At 44.3% G+C, this 19,725-nt stretch overlaps 1 protein-coding gene across 10 annotated transcripts in view; it reads left to right on the forward strand.

Moving 5' to 3' along the window:
• Positions 1-19,725, forward strand: part of HYDIN (HYDIN axonemal central pair apparatus protein) — a 164,195-nt gene that overhangs the window by 73,171 nt on the left and 71,299 nt on the right. For 7 of the 10 annotated variants that reach the window (XM_070760601.1, XM_070760604.1, XM_070760603.1 and 4 more), the window contains 6 exons: positions 900-1,139; positions 3,448-3,598; positions 5,891-6,085; positions 16,469-16,639; positions 17,803-17,976; positions 19,159-19,463. In XM_070760601.1, the coding sequence (XP_070616702.1) occupies positions 900-1,139; positions 3,448-3,598; positions 5,891-6,085; positions 16,469-16,639; positions 17,803-17,976; positions 19,159-19,463 (1,236 nt within the window). Of the gene's footprint in view, positions 1-899; positions 1,140-3,447; positions 3,599-5,890; positions 6,086-11,752; positions 12,724-16,468; positions 16,640-17,802; positions 17,977-19,158; positions 19,464-19,725 lie in introns of those variants that run through there. The other 3 variants (XM_070760602.1, XM_070760610.1, XM_070760609.1) reach the window with 3 other exon arrangements.

The following is a 19,725-nucleotide window of genomic DNA, read 5'->3' on the forward strand; positions in this document are numbered from 1 at the left end:
CAGTGGTGCCTCTACTTAAGAACGCCTCTACTTAAGAACTTTTCTAGATAAGAACTGGGTGTTCAAGATTTTTTTGCCTCTTCTTAAGAATCATTTTCTACTTAAGAACCCGAGCCTGGAAAAATTTCCCAGGAAATTTGAGAGCAGCACAAAGGCCTGCCATTCCCCCTGGGTTTCTCTCTCTGGCGCAGAGTATGGGAGGCAGCCTCGTGCCGGGTGTATGGGAGGCGCATGCTCCTCCTCGCCACCTCAGGGTGCCTCTTTTTTTTTTTAAGCCTTAAAGTTTTGGATTTTTTAAATTCATCTCACCTCACCTTCTTCCTTCAGCAGCGACTGTCCTCCTCCTCTTCTTCTTCCTCCTCCTCTCACCCAAATTCTGAGCTTTTGTTTCTTTCCTAATGGGTTTGCATGCATTATTTGCTTTTACATTGATTCCTATGGGAAAAATTGCTTCTACTTAAGAACGTTTCTACTTAAGAACCTGGTTACGGAACAAATTAAGTTCTTAAGTAGAGGTACCACTGTACTTACAATAATCAAATGGTATCATCCACAATTTAAGTTATTTTTCATAAAACTACTAGTTCTAGTCCAAGCTTTCTATATTTTAAAGCTTCAGAATCAAAAATTTGTTTCACTTTTGAGCATAACCTTCCTCCTCCATCAATCATTGCTTTTTTAGTTTTAAAGACTCTTTTTTTTAATGATTTTATTTGGGTTTGAGACTACTATAGAAGTTGAAAGTCATCTCACCCAGTTTCAATCCTCTGTCCACAAACCGCTCCAGTTCATAATCTGCTTATCCTGGTTGTCACAGATTTTGTCTTGCCAAATGGCTGAGTTGGGGGCGTTTTTAACCTGTTCTTATTTGTAATTAAATATTATTTTTTATATTCTAGAAATTGTACCACAATGTCCTGATCTTGAGCATTTCGCAGAGCACTCAGCAACTGCTGCTGAATGTTTCCGGGCAAGGTCTGGAGCCACGTCTTGAATTCAACCCCACCCTCCTGGAACTGGGGCCTCTCCTTCCCTATGGTGTTGGGGATGAAGCTGAAGTGATAGTGAAAAACCCCTGCAGCTTCCCCATTGAATTCTACTCCTTAGAATTTGATCAGCAATATCTTCTAGAAGAGCGGGTGAGTTATCTGTCCCAGTTAATAACCCAAAGTATTTATTGAGTAAAATAATCCTTGTCCAAGAAAATATCCTGAGATCAGCAATTAAAAGGAGCTTTGGATGCAGAAATGTGTCACAATGCCTGAACAATTTAGAATAGGTTGTGCAATTTTGTTGAATCAAGGACCACACTTGAAATGGTTGGGGGCCTTCAAAGGGGTCAGATGATTTAAATTTAATTAACAATTTAGCTATCAGACCAGCTTCCCTCCTTGCCTGAGTTTGTTGACTCCATGGGCAAGTTGGCAGTGGAGTTCCCCAGGCTTATGGTCTTGGGGACTTCAGCTTGCCCTCTCTGGGACAGGTTCTGAGGTAGTTCAGAATTCATGGCCACCATAACACCCGTTCCCAGTTATCCAGGGCCAAATGCATAATGGCCATACACCTGACTGTCAGAGCTATGATATCCTGGATTTGGGGGAGGTGGTGCTTTCTCCCAGTCAGATCACTCCCTGCTAAGCCTCTAGTTCTCTGTCCCCTCCCACCTTTGCAAGGAGGCTTGTCCTACTAGGCTGGCTAACTCCAGGGGATTGATGGACACAACTGGACTCCAGAAGGAGCTTGGCTGATTCTGGAAGGTCTATTGCACAGTCTGGCCAAAGCCTAGGTGGTCACTTATTTCAGCCACCCTGTGGTTTCAGGTGTTGGGATTTCTCCTTGTAAGGCTTAATGGTGGGATTAATTGTCAAGGTTGCTGTGAAGAATATATGGTGCATCTTGTGAATATAGTTGCTTGGATTCACTCTACGTTGGGGCAGAACTGGTGGAGGTTACAGGGGTGAAGTCTTTGAAAGTTATCTACTTGATGTTTCATCCTGTTAAATCTGAGGAAGTGGGCAGGGGTCTTGAAGGGGCCAGCTACTCCCATATTTGAATCTAAGCCCTCTGGTTGTCAAGGCCATCTGGGAAGGGATACGTGATTGGATCTGAGTGGTGGTTCCTTCTTCCTTCAGGGTGTCAGGGTTCCAGGTAATAGACTCATACCAAGCAAAACTCTGAGGCAGATGAATTCCTCAAAGAAAAGCTTCATTGTATATATCATATTGGCATGAAACTGGTGAACACCAACTATGCAGTTTCCCATGATTTTCACCTAATTAAAATAAAAGTTTTTCCTTCAACCCAAAACAATCAGTCACATGGTCCAATCAGACGCTGTCTGGTGAAATCACTCCTCCTTCTTCCAGCCAGGTATGAGAATGTCCTTGGGTCTCCAGATAAATTATTTTATTTTGACTATACAACCCCAATTATCTGTAATCCTCCCTCCCTATCTCTCAGCTCCAATGTGGCAGCACTGAAGCTCCAAGATGGCATCAGCCAGGCCAGCTTCCATGTTGACAGAGGGAGGAACTGGTTCTAATAGCTTACAGAGATGCAGTAAGCTCAACTCAACTGTCTGGATAGTTTTCATCCAGTCACCAACCTCCCTTTTTTAGGGAAGGTTGTGGAAAAAGTGGTCACATGGCAGCTTCAGAGAATCTTGGATGAAGTGAATTGTCTTGACTGCTTTTAGTCAGTATTGAGGTCAGGTTATGGGACTAAAAAGGCATTTATTGTGCTCTTGAATGACCTCTGGCAGGAGTGAGATGAGGGCAGTACGGCCATTCTTGTTCTTTTGACCTCCCAGTGGCCTTCAATATTGTTAATCATGGTAAACTTCTGGACTAGCTTCAGGAGTTGGGGGCACTGTGTTGTGCTGGTTCTCCTCCTTCCTTGAGGTTTGTTTCAGTTGGTACTGATAAAAGACCACAAGCCCTACTTTGTGGGGTGCCACAGGGCATGGTCCTCTCTCCCTTCTTATTGAATATCTGCATGAGGATGCTGGGTGAGGTGATCTGATGGCTGGAGGTGAGGCATCATTAGTATGATGATGATGCCTAGCTTTACATCTCCACACTGGGTCACCTGAGGGATGCTATTGATGTCCTGTCCTAGTGCCCTAGAGGCAGTCAGGGCCTGGATGAGGTGCAAATCTGAGCTTTGGCTCAGTTGAAACTGGACTGAATGCTTGCGCCTTCCAGGGGCAAGGTACAAATCTGCACATTCCTTGACTGATGACCTGTGCCTACTGAACTAACCTACTGAATGAACTTGACAGGTAGAAACATCTGGGAAAAGAAGGTCCCTTAGATAGCCCAAATCCCAGGCCATGAAAAAAGTGATAGGTGACATCTAGGATTGTATAAATTGTCTTTCTTCAGATGGAATCTTTCGGAGAGTGCCCTGCCTGAGTAGTCTTTGTGGTTTGCCCTGTCTTCACTGTAGATTTTGCGGATGCTGAAGGGCTACGATAGCCACCATGTCCTTCTGCTGCCCCCTCGCATGCCTGGAGAGAAGCTGCCTCACGAGGTGCTGGAATATTTTGAGGAACAAAAGAAGGCTCAAGGCGACCAGGAAGGATTGAATCTGGATAACGGTGAGGGAGGGCCCCATGGCTGGTGTGTTTGTGTCACTTCAGTCAGCAAAGACAGCGTGTTTCTGCTCTGGTCTTGTCTGACCATGGAAAAGAGCAAATCCCTTTCATCTTTACCTCTGAAGAAAAATCTAGTGATCGTCTCCGTTAATGTCAGGGAAAAGGATAAAGAGACATAAATGATGTGCTTCATACAGATTCATTTCACTTAGCCTTTGGGATAAAATATCTCCTGCAAGAACTTGTGTCACAGTTACCACTCAATTGACTTTCTTCCTTTTGAATATGGAATAAACCTTCTGACTCTTTCCTGAAGGAGCAATGCAAGGTAAAGGGAAAAGTTTCCCCGCCACTTGTGTCCGATTCTAAGCTTATCTCTGTTTCTTGCCCGAGGGAATTGGCATTTCCCAAAGACCCTTTCATGCTGCTGGCATGACTATACGCCAAGGCACACAGAAGGCTATTACCTTCCAACATGATATCTATTCACTTGCTCAAATTTGCATGCTTTCAAACTGCTAGGTAGGCAGGAACTGGGGCTGGTAACAGGAGCTCTCTTAAGTCTTGAACCCTGGCATGTCTGCTTTCCAACTGATAAGCTCAGCATCTTTAACCACTCAGCCACCATACCCCCTCATGATTCAGGTATATCTTCACATTAATCATTTAGATCAGGAGTGTCAAACTCGCTACCCACAGGCTGGATACATTATGCACTGGCCATCTCCACACCCCGGTTTAGTGAAGGGGGGAAATGTTACAATATGTCACGTGATGACAATATGTTGTTGTGATGTGATAAACAAATGTAGAAGTGGAAACAAATCCTTAGAGTAGAAGTAGTTGGGCCATGGGGCCAGTATGGTCCTTGAAGCATCTTCCATGCAAATGGAACTCCTTACTGTATTTTTCGGAGGATAAGATGCAATTTTTTCTTCCTAAAAGAGGCTGAAAATTTGCATGCATCTTATACTCCAAATGTTGCCCCACCCACTTGCCGCCCCCCATTCTTCAGCCTCACTGCATCCTCTTCCTGGCTGCAGAGATTGCCACCAGGCTTGTATTTTTGGGCTCCGCGCATTGCATTTCCAGCCTCCAAACGCTCGTGCGGTGCCCAAAATGGCTACCTGGAATAGCTGCTGCCTTCCTTCCCCGCTTTGCCTGCTTTAGTAACTGAAGTTCGCTCCGAGGATCAACTGTGGTTTTGAAGCTGTTTTTCAGCCCAAATACAGACTAAGCAATCTTCCGTACTTTGCTTGCTTTTCTAATTGCTGTTCCCTCGGACAATCAGCCGTGCTTTAGAAGCATAGCTCCCACCACCACCATCAAGTGAACAAATGTGCTGAAGCTGACCAGGCTAAGGCCTAGCCAGATGAATACCCGGTAGGCATAATCCCCTCTATTTTCCTCCCTCAAAACTAAGGTGTGTCTTATACCTCGAAAAATACGGTAAGTGGTTGAGCAGACTAAATCCAGTTTCCCTTTGGCAATCAGGACCAATGACTGCTTGGGAAGAGGCCAGATGAAGGGTTGATGCTCATTCTAGCCACAACACTAGCCGAACAAGCCAGCCGAAGCTGCTCTGCATCTTCTTGCATTGGAAACCATGTGCTTCTCTTGCTCAGGGCTGCTGAAAGGCAAAGTGAAGTGAAGCCAGGGAGGCCCAGTCTTGCTTGCCATTTTTCAGCCTGAAGCTGGGACCCTCTTTTCCAGCACACAGTTGGAGCAGAGGCTGAAGAGCCAGGCTTTGAAAGTGGGAGGCTGAGTCCTGCCCTTTCTTAGGCATTGCAGCTGGTCCAGACTACCTCAGAGGAGGGTTGAGGTAAGAGAACAAGAGGCCAGAGCATTGGACATGTAGACTATCTTGAGTTGTCAAAAAATAAAGCTGAAGTAAACATAAAACCCATAAAGTAAGATAGACTGAAGAAATGGAAATCACTTGGCTGAAATATTTCCTTGCTTTGATTGTTAAGAATTGCTGTTTATTCCAAAATAGCACTGCCTATCAAACAAGAGTTTAATTTCACCATGGATTTAATGGAGGCACACATATAAATGCTGCTATAGTATCTGTTCTGTTCTGAGTCCATCTGTATGCCAGATAGGCGCAGAACTACAAAGCAGCCCTCGAAGAGGCAGGGAGCAGTGCTGCCAGAAGCCTCTCTCATGGCAGAAATAGTGAGTGGCCGCAGTTAAGCACAACACTTTGCTGTGTTTTACTCTAGAATGCCCCATTGGAAGCATTCTTACCCTTCTGGTGTGCATAGCGTCCTTCCTCTTTTTGTTCCCGGACAGAGGAAGAAGAAAGCACTCACTTTTCTGAACATGGAATGAAGCCTCACGCTTCGATTATGCAAGCAACCCCCATGGGGAGCTCTGCTCTCCCTTCTCTATCACTCATGGACAATAACCGGACACTCCAGGCAGAATCCAAAATTGATCAGGAGGAAGAAGAGGAAGAAGAGGGAACTGAAAAAGGTCAAATGCAAGGTGAGTGCATTCTTAGCTTTTAATACAAGTGCAGTAAAAAGAATGCCAGTAGGAATGACCATGGTTGCTTGCTTCCTCTATTTTACTGGTAGCTTCATGAATGAGAAAAACAATTGTTACTTTTCACATGTTATAAGTTATTGAAGATGGGTGAAGAACTTGACAGGAACTAGAGTGTTCTAGGCAAAGCTGTCCTGCTTCAGACTTCCATCACACGCACTCAAACACAGATGCTTTGGAGGCTGTCAGATTTACTTCCAGGCAGAAGAGTTAACAATTAATAATGGGATATAAACAAAGCACAGCTGGCTCTGAAATATGAATGTGCAGAAGAATTGTCCAAAGCCAATCCAGGGTTCCAAGAGCATGGTCAGCATGGTCAGCCACTCCAGAGGTCCAAGGTTTTCTTTTTTAACCAAACAGATAGTTTAACAGATTTAACAGTAACAGTAACAGTCTCAAGTGATGAAGCTCCCACAACGTCTGAAGGAAAAGCTGTTCCATTGGTTGATTGTTTTTACTGTCAAAAAGTCCTTCCTTTTTTCCAGGTTGAATCTCTCCTTGATCACTTTTCATCCATTATTCCTTGTCTGTCCTTCAGGTACTTTGGAGAATAGCTTGAGGTCCTCCTCTCTGTGTTAGCCTGTCAAATATTGGAATACAGTACTGCTATCATTTATTTATTTATTTATTTATTTATTTATTGATTGATTGATTGATTGATTGATTGATTGATTGAGTTGAAAGGGACCGTTAGGTCATCGAGTCCAACCCCCTGCCTGAGCAGGAAACCCTACAGCACCCCAGCCACATGGAAGTCCAATCTCCTCTTGAAGGTGTCCAGAGTTGGGGAGTTCACCACCTCCTCTGGCAGGCAGTTCCATTGGTTGATCGCTCTGACCGTCAGGAAGTTCTTCCTTATTTCCAGGTTGAATCTCTCCTTGGTCAGCTTCCAACCATTGTTCCTCGTCCGGCCCTCTGGTGCCCTGGGGAATAAAGAGACCTCCTCTTCACCGTGGCAACCCCTCAAGTATCTGTAAACTGCTATCATGTCCCCTCTAGACCTTCTTTTTTCTAGGCTGTCCATGCCCAGTTCTCTCAATCTCTCTTCGTAAGTCTTGGTTTCGAGTCCCCTAATCATTTTGGTTGCTCTTTTTTGCACCTTCTCCAGAGTTTCGATGTCTTTTTTGTAGTGAGGTGACGAGAATTGGATGCAGTACTCCAGGTGGGGTCTGACCAGGGCACAGTAGAGTGGTATTAGTACTTCCCTGGTCTTGGAGCGTATTCCTCTGTTGATGCAGCTTAGGATTGAGTTGGCTTTTTTGGCTGCTGCTGCACATTGCTGACTCATGTTTAGTTGATTGTCCACCAAGACTCCAAGATCTCTTTCGCAGTCACTACTGCTGAGTGGGGTATCTCCCAGGCTGTATGTATGTCTAGGGTTCTTTTTGCCGAGGTGGAGGACTCTGCATTTGTCGGTGTTGAACCTCATTTTGTTGGTATGGGCCCACTGTGATAGTCTGTCTAGGTCTTCTTGTACTCTGAGCCTGTCCTCAAGGGTGTTGGCTACCCCCGCCAGCTTGGTGTCATCTGCAAATTTTATTAGTTCCCCTTTTATTCCCTCGTCCAGGTCATTGATGAAGATGTTAAAGAGTACAGGACCCAGGACAGAGCCCTGTGGTACTCCACTGTCTACTTTTTTCCATGTGGATTTGGTGCCGTTGAGGACAACTCGTTGGGTGCGGTTGGTCAGCCAACTGTTTATCCATCTACATGTGTAGTAATCTACTCCATTTTTTTCTAGTTTGTGGATTAGGAGATTGTGGTCGACTTTATCGAAAGCCTTACTGAAGTCCAAGTATATGAGGTCCACTGAGTTGCGTTGGTCAACTGACTTGGTTATGGTGTTGAAAAATGATATGAGATTGGTTTGGCATGATTTGTTTCTGATGAATCCGTGCTGGCTATTGGATATGATCTTGTTTGTTTCTAGGAAGTGGGTAAGTTGTTTTTTTGATTATTTTCTCCAGTATTTTTCCAGGTATAGAGGTCAGACTGATTGGTCTGTAGTTACCTGGGTCGGTCTTTTTGCCTTTTTTGTGGATGGGGACTACGTCAGCTCGCTTCCAGTCTTCCGGTAGGTCTCCAGTGATCCAGGATATTTGGTAGATGAGGAGGAGTGGTTCCGCTATGGTGTCTGCCAATTCTTTTAGGACTTTGGGGTAAAGTCCGTCTGGCCTTGGTGATTTGTATTCGTTGAGTTCCCTCAGGTAGTCCCTCACTGTGCTTTTGTCTATGTTGAGTTCGGTTCTGGGGCAGTTTGTTGCAGTTAAATTGCAGATTGGTTGGAGGGAGGTTCCCTTTTGTGTGAAGACTGTTGCAAAGTAGGCGTTGAGTAGCTGTGCTTGGTTATTGCTGTCTGTGATTTCTCTACCCTCTTCGTTTTTTAGTGTGACGATTGTTTCTTTGATTTTCTTCTTGTTGATGTGTTGGAAGAATCTTTTTTTGTTGTCTTTGACTTCCGCTGCAAGGTGTTGTTCATATTGTGCCTTTGCTGTTTTTATTTTTTGTTTGCAGGAACTGGCTGTTTGCTGATATTCCGCTTTGGTTATGAGTCCTTCTTTCCATTGTTTGTACTTAGCTTTTTTTCCTTTTATGTCATCTGCGAGGGCTTTGTTTAGCCATGCAGGTTTAGTTTTGGTTTTCCTGTTTTTCCTTTTCATGGGGATTGCGTTGTTTTGGGCATCTATGATGCTGTTTTTTAGGATCACCCAGGCTTCCTGAGTGGTTTTTCCTTCTAAGAGTTCGTTCCAGGGGCATTGTTCAAGGTTCGCTCTGAGCTTGTTAAAGTCTGCTTTTCTGAAGTCTGGGACTGTAGTGGTGTTGGGTATAGTAGCTAGTGATTGCACTATGTTGAATTTGAGGATGACGTGGTCGCTCTCTCCCAGTTTCCCTTCTTCTTCTGTTCCCTCTATTGTTTCTTCCCTGTTTGTTAGTATTAGGTCTAATATAGCATTCCCTCTGGTTCCTGTTTCAACTTTTTGGGTTAGAAAGTTGTCAGCTAGACTGGAAAGAAATTTGGCAGACTTTCCACTTGGTGCTGAGTTAGTTTTCCAGTTGATGTCTGGGTAGTTGAAGTCCCCCATTATTGTCGTGCTGTGTTTGTTGCATATGTCTGTTAGTTGGCATGTGAAGAGGTCGTCCATTGTGTCTGTTTGATTGGGTGGTCTGTAGTATACTCCAATTGTGGTGTTGCTCTTTTTTTCTTTTATGTTGACCCATATGATTTCTAGGGGGTTATCATCTTTGGTTGGATGTAGTTCTGTGGCAGTATAGTGGTCTTTGATGTATAGTGCAACACCTCCTCCTTTCTTGTTTGACCTGTTCTTCTTGAAGAGGTTGTAACCCATTATCTGTGTGTTCCAGGCGTGTGTTTCGTCCCACCAGGTTTCTGTGATTCCAATTAGATCATATTGGCCCTCGTGTATTAATAATTCCAGTTCGTCCTGTTTGTTTACCAAGCTTTGTGCATTCGTGTACAGGCATTTTAGATGTTTGTGTTTGTTTGCAGGTAGAAATTTTTTAATCTCAGGTTTGTTTGTAGGCTTGTCCCATTCCCCTTCCTTGTTTTGTTCAGTGTTTTGTCGTATAGTTTGGTCACCCTCCCCTCTCAGAGCTAGTTTAAAGCCCTCCTGATGAGTTGGGCTAGTCGGTTGCCTAGGAGGTTCTTCCCCGCTCTAGTGAGGTGTAGCCCGTCGCTTGCTAGAAGCCCTTCTTGGAGATAGTGCAGGCCATGGTCGAGGAAGCCGAAGTTCTTATGGCGACACCATCCTTTAAGCCAGTGATTTATCTGAGGGATTTTGCGTTCTCTGGCGGGGTGTCGTCCTCTAGTGGGGAGGATGGAGGAAAAAACAACCTGAGCACCTGTTTTTCTGATTGTGTTGCCCAAGTGGTCATAGTCTTTCATAATTTGGTTCATGTCTTTCCCTGTGTCGTTGATTCCCGCATGAATCACCAATAGTGGGTAGTAGTCCGTGGGTTTGAGTATTTTGGTGAGGTTTTCAGTTATGTCAGAGATTTTAGCTCCAGGGAGGCAGCACACCTCTCTAGATTGGTTGTCTAGTCTGCAGATGGGAGGCTCAGTTCCCCTGAGGATTGAGTCTCCAATTACCAGTACTCTCCTTTTCTTTTTGGCAGGCTTGGGGTGAGGGAGGTTAGCTTCTGTTGTTGAGGCTTTTGGTGGAGTTGTGTTGTGCTTGGTTCTTGGTGGTTCTTTGTCAGATGTTTGCAGGTTTTCTTGTTCCAAGAGTACTGAATATTTGTTGCTTGTAGGCAGTGGGGTTGGGAGGAGGAGGGTTGGAGTTGGTGGAGGCTTGTTTTTTCGTCTTAGGGTGATGTGTGTCCAGCTATTTACTGCTTCTGGGGCGTGGATTCGGCTTAGCTCCTCTGGGGTGTTGGTTTTGTTGGGAGTCTGATGGATTTTCTCGTTGTGATGTTGGTGCTTCAGGGTTGTTAGGTTTTTCTCTAGGTTTTCGATTTTTTCCTCAAGTAGCTGGATGAGTTTGCATTTGTTGCAGGTAAAGTTTTGGAGGTTCGAGGGGAGGAGTGAGTACATGGAGCACAAACTGCAGCACACCATGGATTCAGTTCCTTCTTCATCTATGCTTGTTCGGGGAGTGACTTCTGTGTGCATGGTTGGTGTATCTTCTCTCTCACTCTCTGTGTTGTTCTTTATGTGTGTGGTAGGTTGCAGGGTGGGTGCGGGAGAGTGCAGAAGTGACATGTCTGCTCTTGTTGCTGGGTTGGTGATTTCCTCTGCTTCCCTGGTCAGCAAACCCAGTGTTCTTTTGCCTCGCGGTGAGCTTTTAGCTTCTTCCCAGCATGCACCAGGAGTATGCAAATTACCCCCTGAAGCTCAGATTCCTGGGTGGTGAGTTCCTCTGCTTCCCTGGTCAGCAAACCCGGTGTTCTTTTGCCTCGCGGTGAGCTTTTAGCTTCTTCCCAGCATGCACCAGGAGTATGCAAATTACCCCCTGAAGCTCAGATTCCTGGGTGGTGAGTTCCTCTGCTTCCCTGGTCAGCAAACCCAGTGTTCTTTTGCCTCGCGGTGAGCTTTTAGCTTCCTCCCAGCATGCACCAGGAGTATGCAAATTACCCCCTGAAGCTCAGATTCCTGGGTGGTGAGTTCCTCTGCTTCCCTGGTCAGCAAACCCGGTGTTCTTTTGCCTCGCGGTGAGCTTTTAGCTTCTTCCCAGCATGCACCAGGAGTATGCAAATTACCCCCTGAAGCTCAGATTCCTGGGTGGTGAGTTCCTCTGCTTCCCTGGTCAGCAAACCCGGTGTTCTTTTGCCTTGCAGTGAGCTTTTAGCTTCTTCCCAGCATGCACCAGGAGTTTGGTGTCTCCCCTGGTCCATCACTTCACTAGAGTATCCATGCCCAGTTCCTGCGACCTCTCCAGTCCCCTAACCATCCTGGTTGCTCTCCTCTGAGTCTAGAAATATCTTTTTTATAGTGTGGTGGTGTCTTTGCAACTCTCTGCAATCTCTATATTTAGTTATGTATTATGGGTAAAATGTGTTTAAACTTGATATCTTTGTTTGCTGATTATGAAAAAGAGAACTGGTAAGAAAGACTATGTATTTGGATTGTTATTGTTATTCTGACAGTGCAAAGTTCTGCATATCGGGGCAAAGAATCCCAATTATACCTACCAACTGATGGTTACGAAGCTTTCTGAGACAATCCAAGAAAGGGATCTTGGAGTTTTGGTGAACAGCTCAATCAAGATGTCAACCGAGTGCGCAGGAGCAGTAAAAAAAGCAAATTCCATGCTTGGCATGATTAGAAGGGAAATTGAAAAAAGGTCAGCAAGCGTTGTATTGGCTCTGTACAATCGATGGTGAGACCACACTTGGAGTACTGTGTACAGTTCTGGTCACTGCACCTCAAGAAGGATACAGTGGCACCTTTACTTAAGGACACCTCTACTTAAGAACTTTTCTAGATAATGTTGTGGTTCAGCCTGAGCCAGATCAAAGACCAGCTGCGTCTCTGCTGGCTCCATGCCCGGGGGAGGCTGAGAGCGGAGAGTTCTTTGCAGTCAGACAGTGCAGACAGCAGTCACGAAAGTGAAGGTGATGCAAGGCCTGGGAGCCCTGGGGAAGGGCTATCTCAAGCAAGTAGCTGTGATTCCCTGGAATCTCTGGATGATGACACACAAGCTATCATTAGTATGCGGCAGAGACGCATAGCTCAAAGGAGAAATCAACTGCATAGATATTATCAGCGTTGAATGAGGAACACCAGGGGGTTGGGTGTGGTCCTCATTAGCAGGGAAGGGTTTATAAGGCATGAGAACCATTCCGGCAGTGTGGAGTGTTATCAAAGGGGAGTTGGTGTTATCTGCATTTTCTCTCAGCGTTTTTGTTCCTGGCTCGTGGCCTAGCAGCCTTGAAGATTGGTGGGAGGTGTGTGTCTGTTGGCTCAACAGCCTCGTCTGGCATTAAGGATCCTGTGTTTCTGTATGAACAATTGCCTTCGTGTATCTATTTGGAGTTCCAGTGTTTTCCTGATTTGTAAGGACATTTTCTGTTGGCTTCTTTTCTCTTTACCATTATAAAACTGTGTTTGGATTCAACCGGTGTGTCTGGCTTATCTTTTTGGGTTGGTCATAGCTTCCGGAGTGACCCAGACAGAACAGATAAGAACCGAGTGTTCAAATTCTTTTTGCCTCTTCTTAAGAACCATTTTCTACTTAAGAACCCAAGCCCAGAAAAATTTCCCAGGAAATTTGAGAGCGGCACGAAGGCCCAGCCAGTTTCCTGCCATGCCTCCTTTAATCCCGGCCATCTCGGGCTTTCCTGGGCTGCCAGAGGAGCCTTTCGGTGGTGCTTAAGGAGGCTTTGGCAATCCAGAGTGGACAAAGCATTTTCTTTTCTCTGGGCGCTTGGAAAGAAAATAAACGTCTGCCAGTGCTCAGAGAAAAGAAATGTTCCTTTTGCTCTGGGCAGCGATTGTCCTCCTCCTCTTCTTCCTCCTCTCACCCAAATTCCAAGCTTTTATTTCTTTCCTAACGGGTTTGCACACATTATTTGCTTTTACATTGATTCCTGTGGGAAAGATTGCTTCTACTTACAAAATTTTCTACTTAAGAACCTGGTTATGGAACAAATTAAGTTCTTAAGTAGAGGTACCACTGTATAATGGATATTATAAAGGATATTATGAGCCTAGGTGGTGCAGTGGGTAGAGTGCGGTACTGCAGGCCACTAAAAGCTGACTGCTAGATCTGCAGGTCAGCGATTCAAATCTCATCACCGGCTCAAGGTTAACTCAGCCTTCCATCCTTCTGAGGTGGGTAAAATGAGGACTCAGATTGTGGGGGCAAAAAATGCTATTGCTAACATGTTGTAAGCCGCCTGAGTCTAAGGAGAAGGGCGGCACAAAAAAAATCAAATGAATGGATAAATAAATAAATAATCCAAGTCCTCGGAGAGGCGTGGCATATAAATCCAATAAATAAATAAATAAATAAATAAATAAATAAATAAATAAATAAATAATGGAATTGGAAAAGGTGCAAAAAAGAGCAACAAGAATGATCAAGGAAATGGAGCACCTCCCTTATGAAACCAGGTTGCAATGCCTTTGTCTCTTCAGCTTTGAAAGATGGCATTTAAGAGGTGACTTGATCAAAGTGTATAAAATAATGCATTAGATGTCTTGGGTTTTTTTTCTCAGTGATATTGTGCTGGTATGGGCTTTTATATTTTTCAGAGATTCCCAAAATTTTTAAGTTGTTTTCCCCTTTAGGGTTTTCATCCAAGGAATCTTTCCCAAGTTCTCTCTGAGTTTGTTAAAATCAAGTCTCTTAAAATCTAAGACTCTGGTACAGCGGTCCCCAAACTACGGCCCGCGGGCCACGTGCGGCCCGCTGAGGCCATTTATCTGGCCCGCGGGTCTTTTCCAAGGCCGCACTGGAAAAGCAGTGAGAACATCCCCCTCAATCTCATCTCACCCGAGGTAAAGTAAGGCTTGCCGAAAGCCAAGCTGGACACAAGACACACACATACACGCACACACCCGCCTCCTCCTCCTCCTCTTTGAGTTGCTAGTTCCCGTTTTCTGAATGGGGATTGAATGGGAGCCTGGGGTCGGAGGGTGGAGGCTTGTCAGGTGAGTCCTCCATGGGGAGAGAAGAGGGAGAGTGAAAGATGGAAAAGAGAGAGAGAGAAGTGGAGAGAAAGAAAGAGAAGGGAAAGAGAAGGGAAAAAGAGCGAGGGAAAAAAGTGGAGAGGAAGGAAGGAGGGAGGGAAGGGACCCTGGAAGGAAGGGGGAGAAAGAGAGGGAGAGAGAAAGGGAGGGAGGGAGGAAGAGAGATAGCAAGAGAGAGAGTGAGAAAGACAGAGCAAGAGACAGAAAGAAAGCAAGAGAGAGAGAGAGAGAGAGAGAGAGAAAGAAAGAAGGTATGTGCAGTGTGCATAAGAATCTGTTCACAGGTTTTTTTATAGTCCGGCCCTCCAACAGTCCGAGGGACAGTGAACTGGCCCCCTGTGTAAAAAGTTTGGGGACTCCTGCTCTGGTATCATTATATTCTGTGGCTTGTGTTTATATTATGTTGAACTCTCATGCAAAGAATTCACGGTCACTCTCATCCAAAGTTCCTGCAGTTTCAACTCCCTCTATCACTTCTTCTCTGTTTGTAAGTATTAAGTCCAATATGGCTGTCTCTTCAGTTCCATCCTCTACCTTTTGGACAACAAAGTTGTCAGCCAAGGTTGGTTAGGAACCTATTTGATTTCTCACTTGGTGCAGAATTAGTCATCCAATTGATGTCAGGTTAATTTGAATTCTAATTCTAATTTATCATAGAATGTAAAGGTATCTTAGAGGTAATCTTATCCAACCTTCTACTTATTGTAGGAATCCACCTTAGCCCATCCCCAAATTCCTTCTAGCCTCTGCTCAAGCACCTGCAAGCTAAAGCAAATATATCACCTCTCTTGAGGTACTTTGCTTCATTATGGAACAGCTCCGCCTCCTATTAGAGACATTTTCTTGATAACCAACCCATATCTACTTCCTTGTCATTTAAATTCATTGTTTCTTCTTTAATCTAGTGGAACAATTATGAAGATGTGGCTGCCCTGTATATCTTATCTCTTGGAAGACTTCTCCAGAGGAAACATACCCAAAGCAGTCTACTTTTCCTCTTAGGTTTTTCCTTCTTGACCTCTTATTGTTCTCTTCTTCAATTAATGCAGTTTCAAAAGTGTTGGACCAGCGTTGGGTACAATATTTTAGTTGAAACTTGACTAATGTGGAAAAGGAAGAACTATGACTCCTACTGTTTTTCCTCTTGAAATTCATTGTGCTAGTCCTCCTCATTGTATCTTGTTATTATGGTCCTTCTGAATTATGCTACTGTATTCATGGCTGTTTCGCCACTGGTAATTATATTCTATAATCCTCATGTAAGTCATTTGTATTTATATTGAGCATCTCAGGGCTCTGCTATTTTCTGCTTAGCACTTCCTTCCAACATGACAAAGATTTAGGATGTATATTTGCTGGATATTAATTTTTAACCAGCTCTTTATCCATCTAATGATAACATAGTTCGGTCCATATTTTGCCATCTTCTCCATTAGGATCTTATGGGAAAATCAGTCAAGGCATGCTATATTACATTATTATGGTCAACTAAACTGAACACCTATGAAAAATATAGATCGGTTTATCTGATATCTGATACGATTAATTATTGATAAAGTATGCAGGTTCCTGCCAAATAATGCATTCCTTTTTAAATGTTCACAAACTCATTGCTCTCTACTCTGTTCCAGAATTTTTTCCACTCTCAGAATTAAGCTGCCTGGCCTGTAGTTATTCAGACTGCTTCTTTTCCCCTTTGGGAGACAGGAATCACAGGCGTTCTTTACAAGTCCTCGAGGTTACATCTGCCATCCATGATTTTTCAAGGATCGTGAAAGAGGCTCCATGGACACACCTGCAATTTCCTCCAAAATGCAATTAATCTAGTCATGGTTGGAGATCTTACCCTACTTGGGGTCAGATTTTCCATTTCCTATGCAGTTTAGAATTCTTTTAAATCTTCGTTTCATCCAAAGATCCCCATGTATCCCAAACAGTTTGTCAAGCTTCTCCCATTTATAACATGGAAATCGAAAAATTAGGAAATTAAATGGATGGTTCTAAAACCTACAGATGGATGCTAGGGGAGCATTGCTATAGAAGAAGCAGTTTGAAAATAGGCCCCTCTCCTTGTTTAGTCTAATGCAGTGATGGCGAACCTATGGCACGGGTGCCACAGGTGGCACGCAGAGCCATATCTGCTGACCAAAATGCCATTTTCCCCCCAGCAGGGAGTCAACAAAGCCTCAACAAGCATAAGGAAGCAGTTGGAGAACTAGACAACAATCCTGTTTCTAAAGCCATTGCTCGCCATCTTGGCATCGATATCTCTCCAGAAGGACGTGCTGCCAGAAATCGTAGGGGTATTGCTATTATAATTCACGGAGCTCCCCTTACAGGTAAATGGCTTTTCTTGGACAACCAGGTGTGTGTGGAGAAACCACGTATTTATCTCTGAGTGCCAATAGGGCAATTTACCATATTTTTCAGACTATAAGATACACCGAGGTTGTGAAGAAGGGAATGAATACTGATTAGAAGATAGGTTGTTGATTGAAAGGGGGAATTTACAAATTTAAAGAAATTAATTTAAACTGTATATTTGATCATATGAAATTAAGATATTATTTAGATAGATAAACTTACTTTGTTTTATTAAGATTTTGGGATAGTGAAATTGCCAAATTGAAATAATGAAATAGTGAACTGAAAAAGGAAATATTGAGGTGATGAAATAATGGATATTTTTTCTTTTTTATTGAAAATCATGGGACAATGAAATTTTGAAATATGGAGATGATGAAGTATTGGAGTGAAAAATGGAAAGCTGAGGTCATGAAACAACGGAACTTTTGAGGGGACTGGGTGACTCAGAGTTAGAGAAGAGGAAAATAAGAGTTAGAATGAATGTTATAAATTAAGAGGATTGTACTATTAACAAGCAAAGATGATGGATCTTATATAGCTGGGGAACTAATGAATTTAATTATGATATATAATTTACAGTAACAGAATTATTAAAATTAGAGAATCTTGGAAACAGAAAATAAGGAGGAATTTATTTGATGTTCTGTTATTATGGAGAATATTATTTATGGAATCAGCAACTATAGTATTTGCTTTTTCAGCATTGACTTTGGTTACTTAATACTCTGTATAATGAAAATGTTTGTAATTTTGTCCTTCTTCCTGAAGGGAAGTGGTTAATCCCATCCTTAAATGGGTGATTGATGAGTTTCTCTGCACTAATCCTGTCAGTTTCTGTTGTTTATTGACTTGTATCAGCTGCATTCCAGCTGCAACTGTTAAGTAGAGCTATTTAACTGAAGGGAGAGAGAGGTGGGGGGAAAACCTATCTTGCACTTTATTTTTAACTGGTTCTCCAAACTGCTTAAGCAATTCACTAATGGTTCGGGTGAACGGGTAAGAACTGCCTGAATCCCATATGTGATGTGAATAATTTAAATAATTTCATAACATATAGCCAAGATGTAAATGACTGGTGGCAAGAGAATCCAGATATGCCTGTGTTTGTAAACTTCTGTCTCTTCCATTTCCCCAGGGAAGACGAGTGCTGCTGTAGTCCTGGCCAAACACTACAGTGCCGCTTGCCTGTCCATTGACTCTGTGGTCCTGGAAGCCATCTCAGATGGAAGCAGTTCAGCAGGGCTTCGGGCACGTGAACTCTGCATCCGAGCTGCTATTGAGCAGGCCCAGCGAGATAACGAGGATGGCGGTAAGCAAGTGACGCTATCCTTTTTCTCCTTGAACTCGGGATTTCGCGGGCTCGATAAACCCCCTCACCAGGTTTTTACCAGTATAGTCTCTCAATTCCCCAACTCGTTCAGGGTCATCAAATATTTTTTGGGTTTGGAGAGTTTTGCCCCTGGTATGATCTCAATTGCATAGTCTGTAGGGTGATGGGAGGAGCAGGACATTGCATTCCTTCCCTCCACTCAGTCCTGGTATTCCTTGGGGATGGTCTACATTTCTGGCACCAACTTGGAGGCTGCTTTGGTGCACTCCTTTCTCTCTGCTGGTTGAGCTTGCCCTGCTTCCTCCTCTGGGGGGGGGGATCCCCCCTTGCCATCACTATGTACTTCTCACCCTCCACCCAGTGTACTATGGGGTTCCACTTGGTCAGGCAGGGTAACCCCTCCTCCTTATTAGTGTAGGTCACATTGTCCAATTGAATGTCATTGCACTGTTATGAGAAAAAGTCTCTGATCTTGGTAAACACCTGCCGGAGTGGCCTTGGCTCTCATCTGCAAGATGAGCCTGGAGCCTGCACTCCCTCTCACCCTTCCCTTCCCCCCCTGGTTCTTTGGCAAGTGGAGAAGTGATAATGGTTGCAATAGCATAAGGGTGCTTCAAACTTGACAATTCTCTTTTGGTGTGGATTACTATGAGGAGATGTGACACCTTCTTTGAGGGGATTTTTTGATGGAGCCAGCTAAGTGTCAGGCTTGTATGTTGATTCTGAGGCTTCAGCAGTTTAGAGAGTTGCTAAAGCAAAGTGGGGGCAAATTAAAATCTTTTTTATGCCTCTCCATTACCCTTCATTAATTTTTAAATTGAAGAGAAGTTTCACAGCTACGTATTTGCATATAGCAAAAATTCTATGTTCATCAGTTCGACAGTTCATTTGAAAGGGAAATTAGAGTCAAGTGTTTCAATCCATAGAGTGTGCATGTAGGGTCCTTCCCTCTTTTAAAGCACAAAAACAGGGGTCAATAAAATAGAGGGATGTGGAAGTGGGTCCTGGCTGCAACGGGGCATTTTCTTCAGAGAAGATTCTCTTTTTTTGCAGAGGGGTTGCAACTGATTAATACTTTTCCTGCCTGCCAACAAGGAAGGAGACTTTTTCTTGTGCTCCTCCTCCTAGCCGTGTTCCTTTCCTCCCCACTTTTCCTCCCAGGTGCAGAGGGGCAGGCGACCCTTGGCGTGGGAACCCGGATGAGCATTGAGGCTTTGGCCAAGCACACCTCCAATGGCAGCCAGCAGAGCTCCGAGTCCAAGACGGGGGCCCCCTCCAACGTCTCCCGGGGCTACCGAGGAAGCACCGCCATGGCCCGAGGCAAGCCAGAAAGCCACATGTCCCTGAAACAGCAGCAGCAGCAGCAGCAGCAGCAACAACAGCAACAGCAGCAGCAGCAGCAACAACAACAGCAGCAGCAGCAGCAACAGCAGCAGCAGCCGCAGCTGGATCTGCCTGGATCCCAGGTGAAAATCCACCCCTCCCAGTCCCCACTTACTGACTGTAATTGGACCAGCAACTCCATCGAGGACTGGCACGGCTATTACATGAATCTCTGGGGGTTTATTGAGCATGACGTCCTGTGACGGCACCTTAGCCCTTCTTGACAGCTTCTCCCCTGGTTTCATTTCTCCAAGAGCCACCCACCCCCCACCGTTGCCAAAGGCCTAAAGCACAAACAAATGAATGCAGATATGCTGCACTCACAACAAGTTTGAAGCCTGATTG

The sequence above is a fragment of the Erythrolamprus reginae genome, chromosome 9, assembly GCF_031021105.1.
Source record: "Erythrolamprus reginae isolate rEryReg1 chromosome 9, rEryReg1.hap1, whole genome shotgun sequence".
NCBI lineage: Eukaryota > Metazoa > Chordata > Lepidosauria > Squamata > Dipsadidae > Erythrolamprus > Erythrolamprus reginae.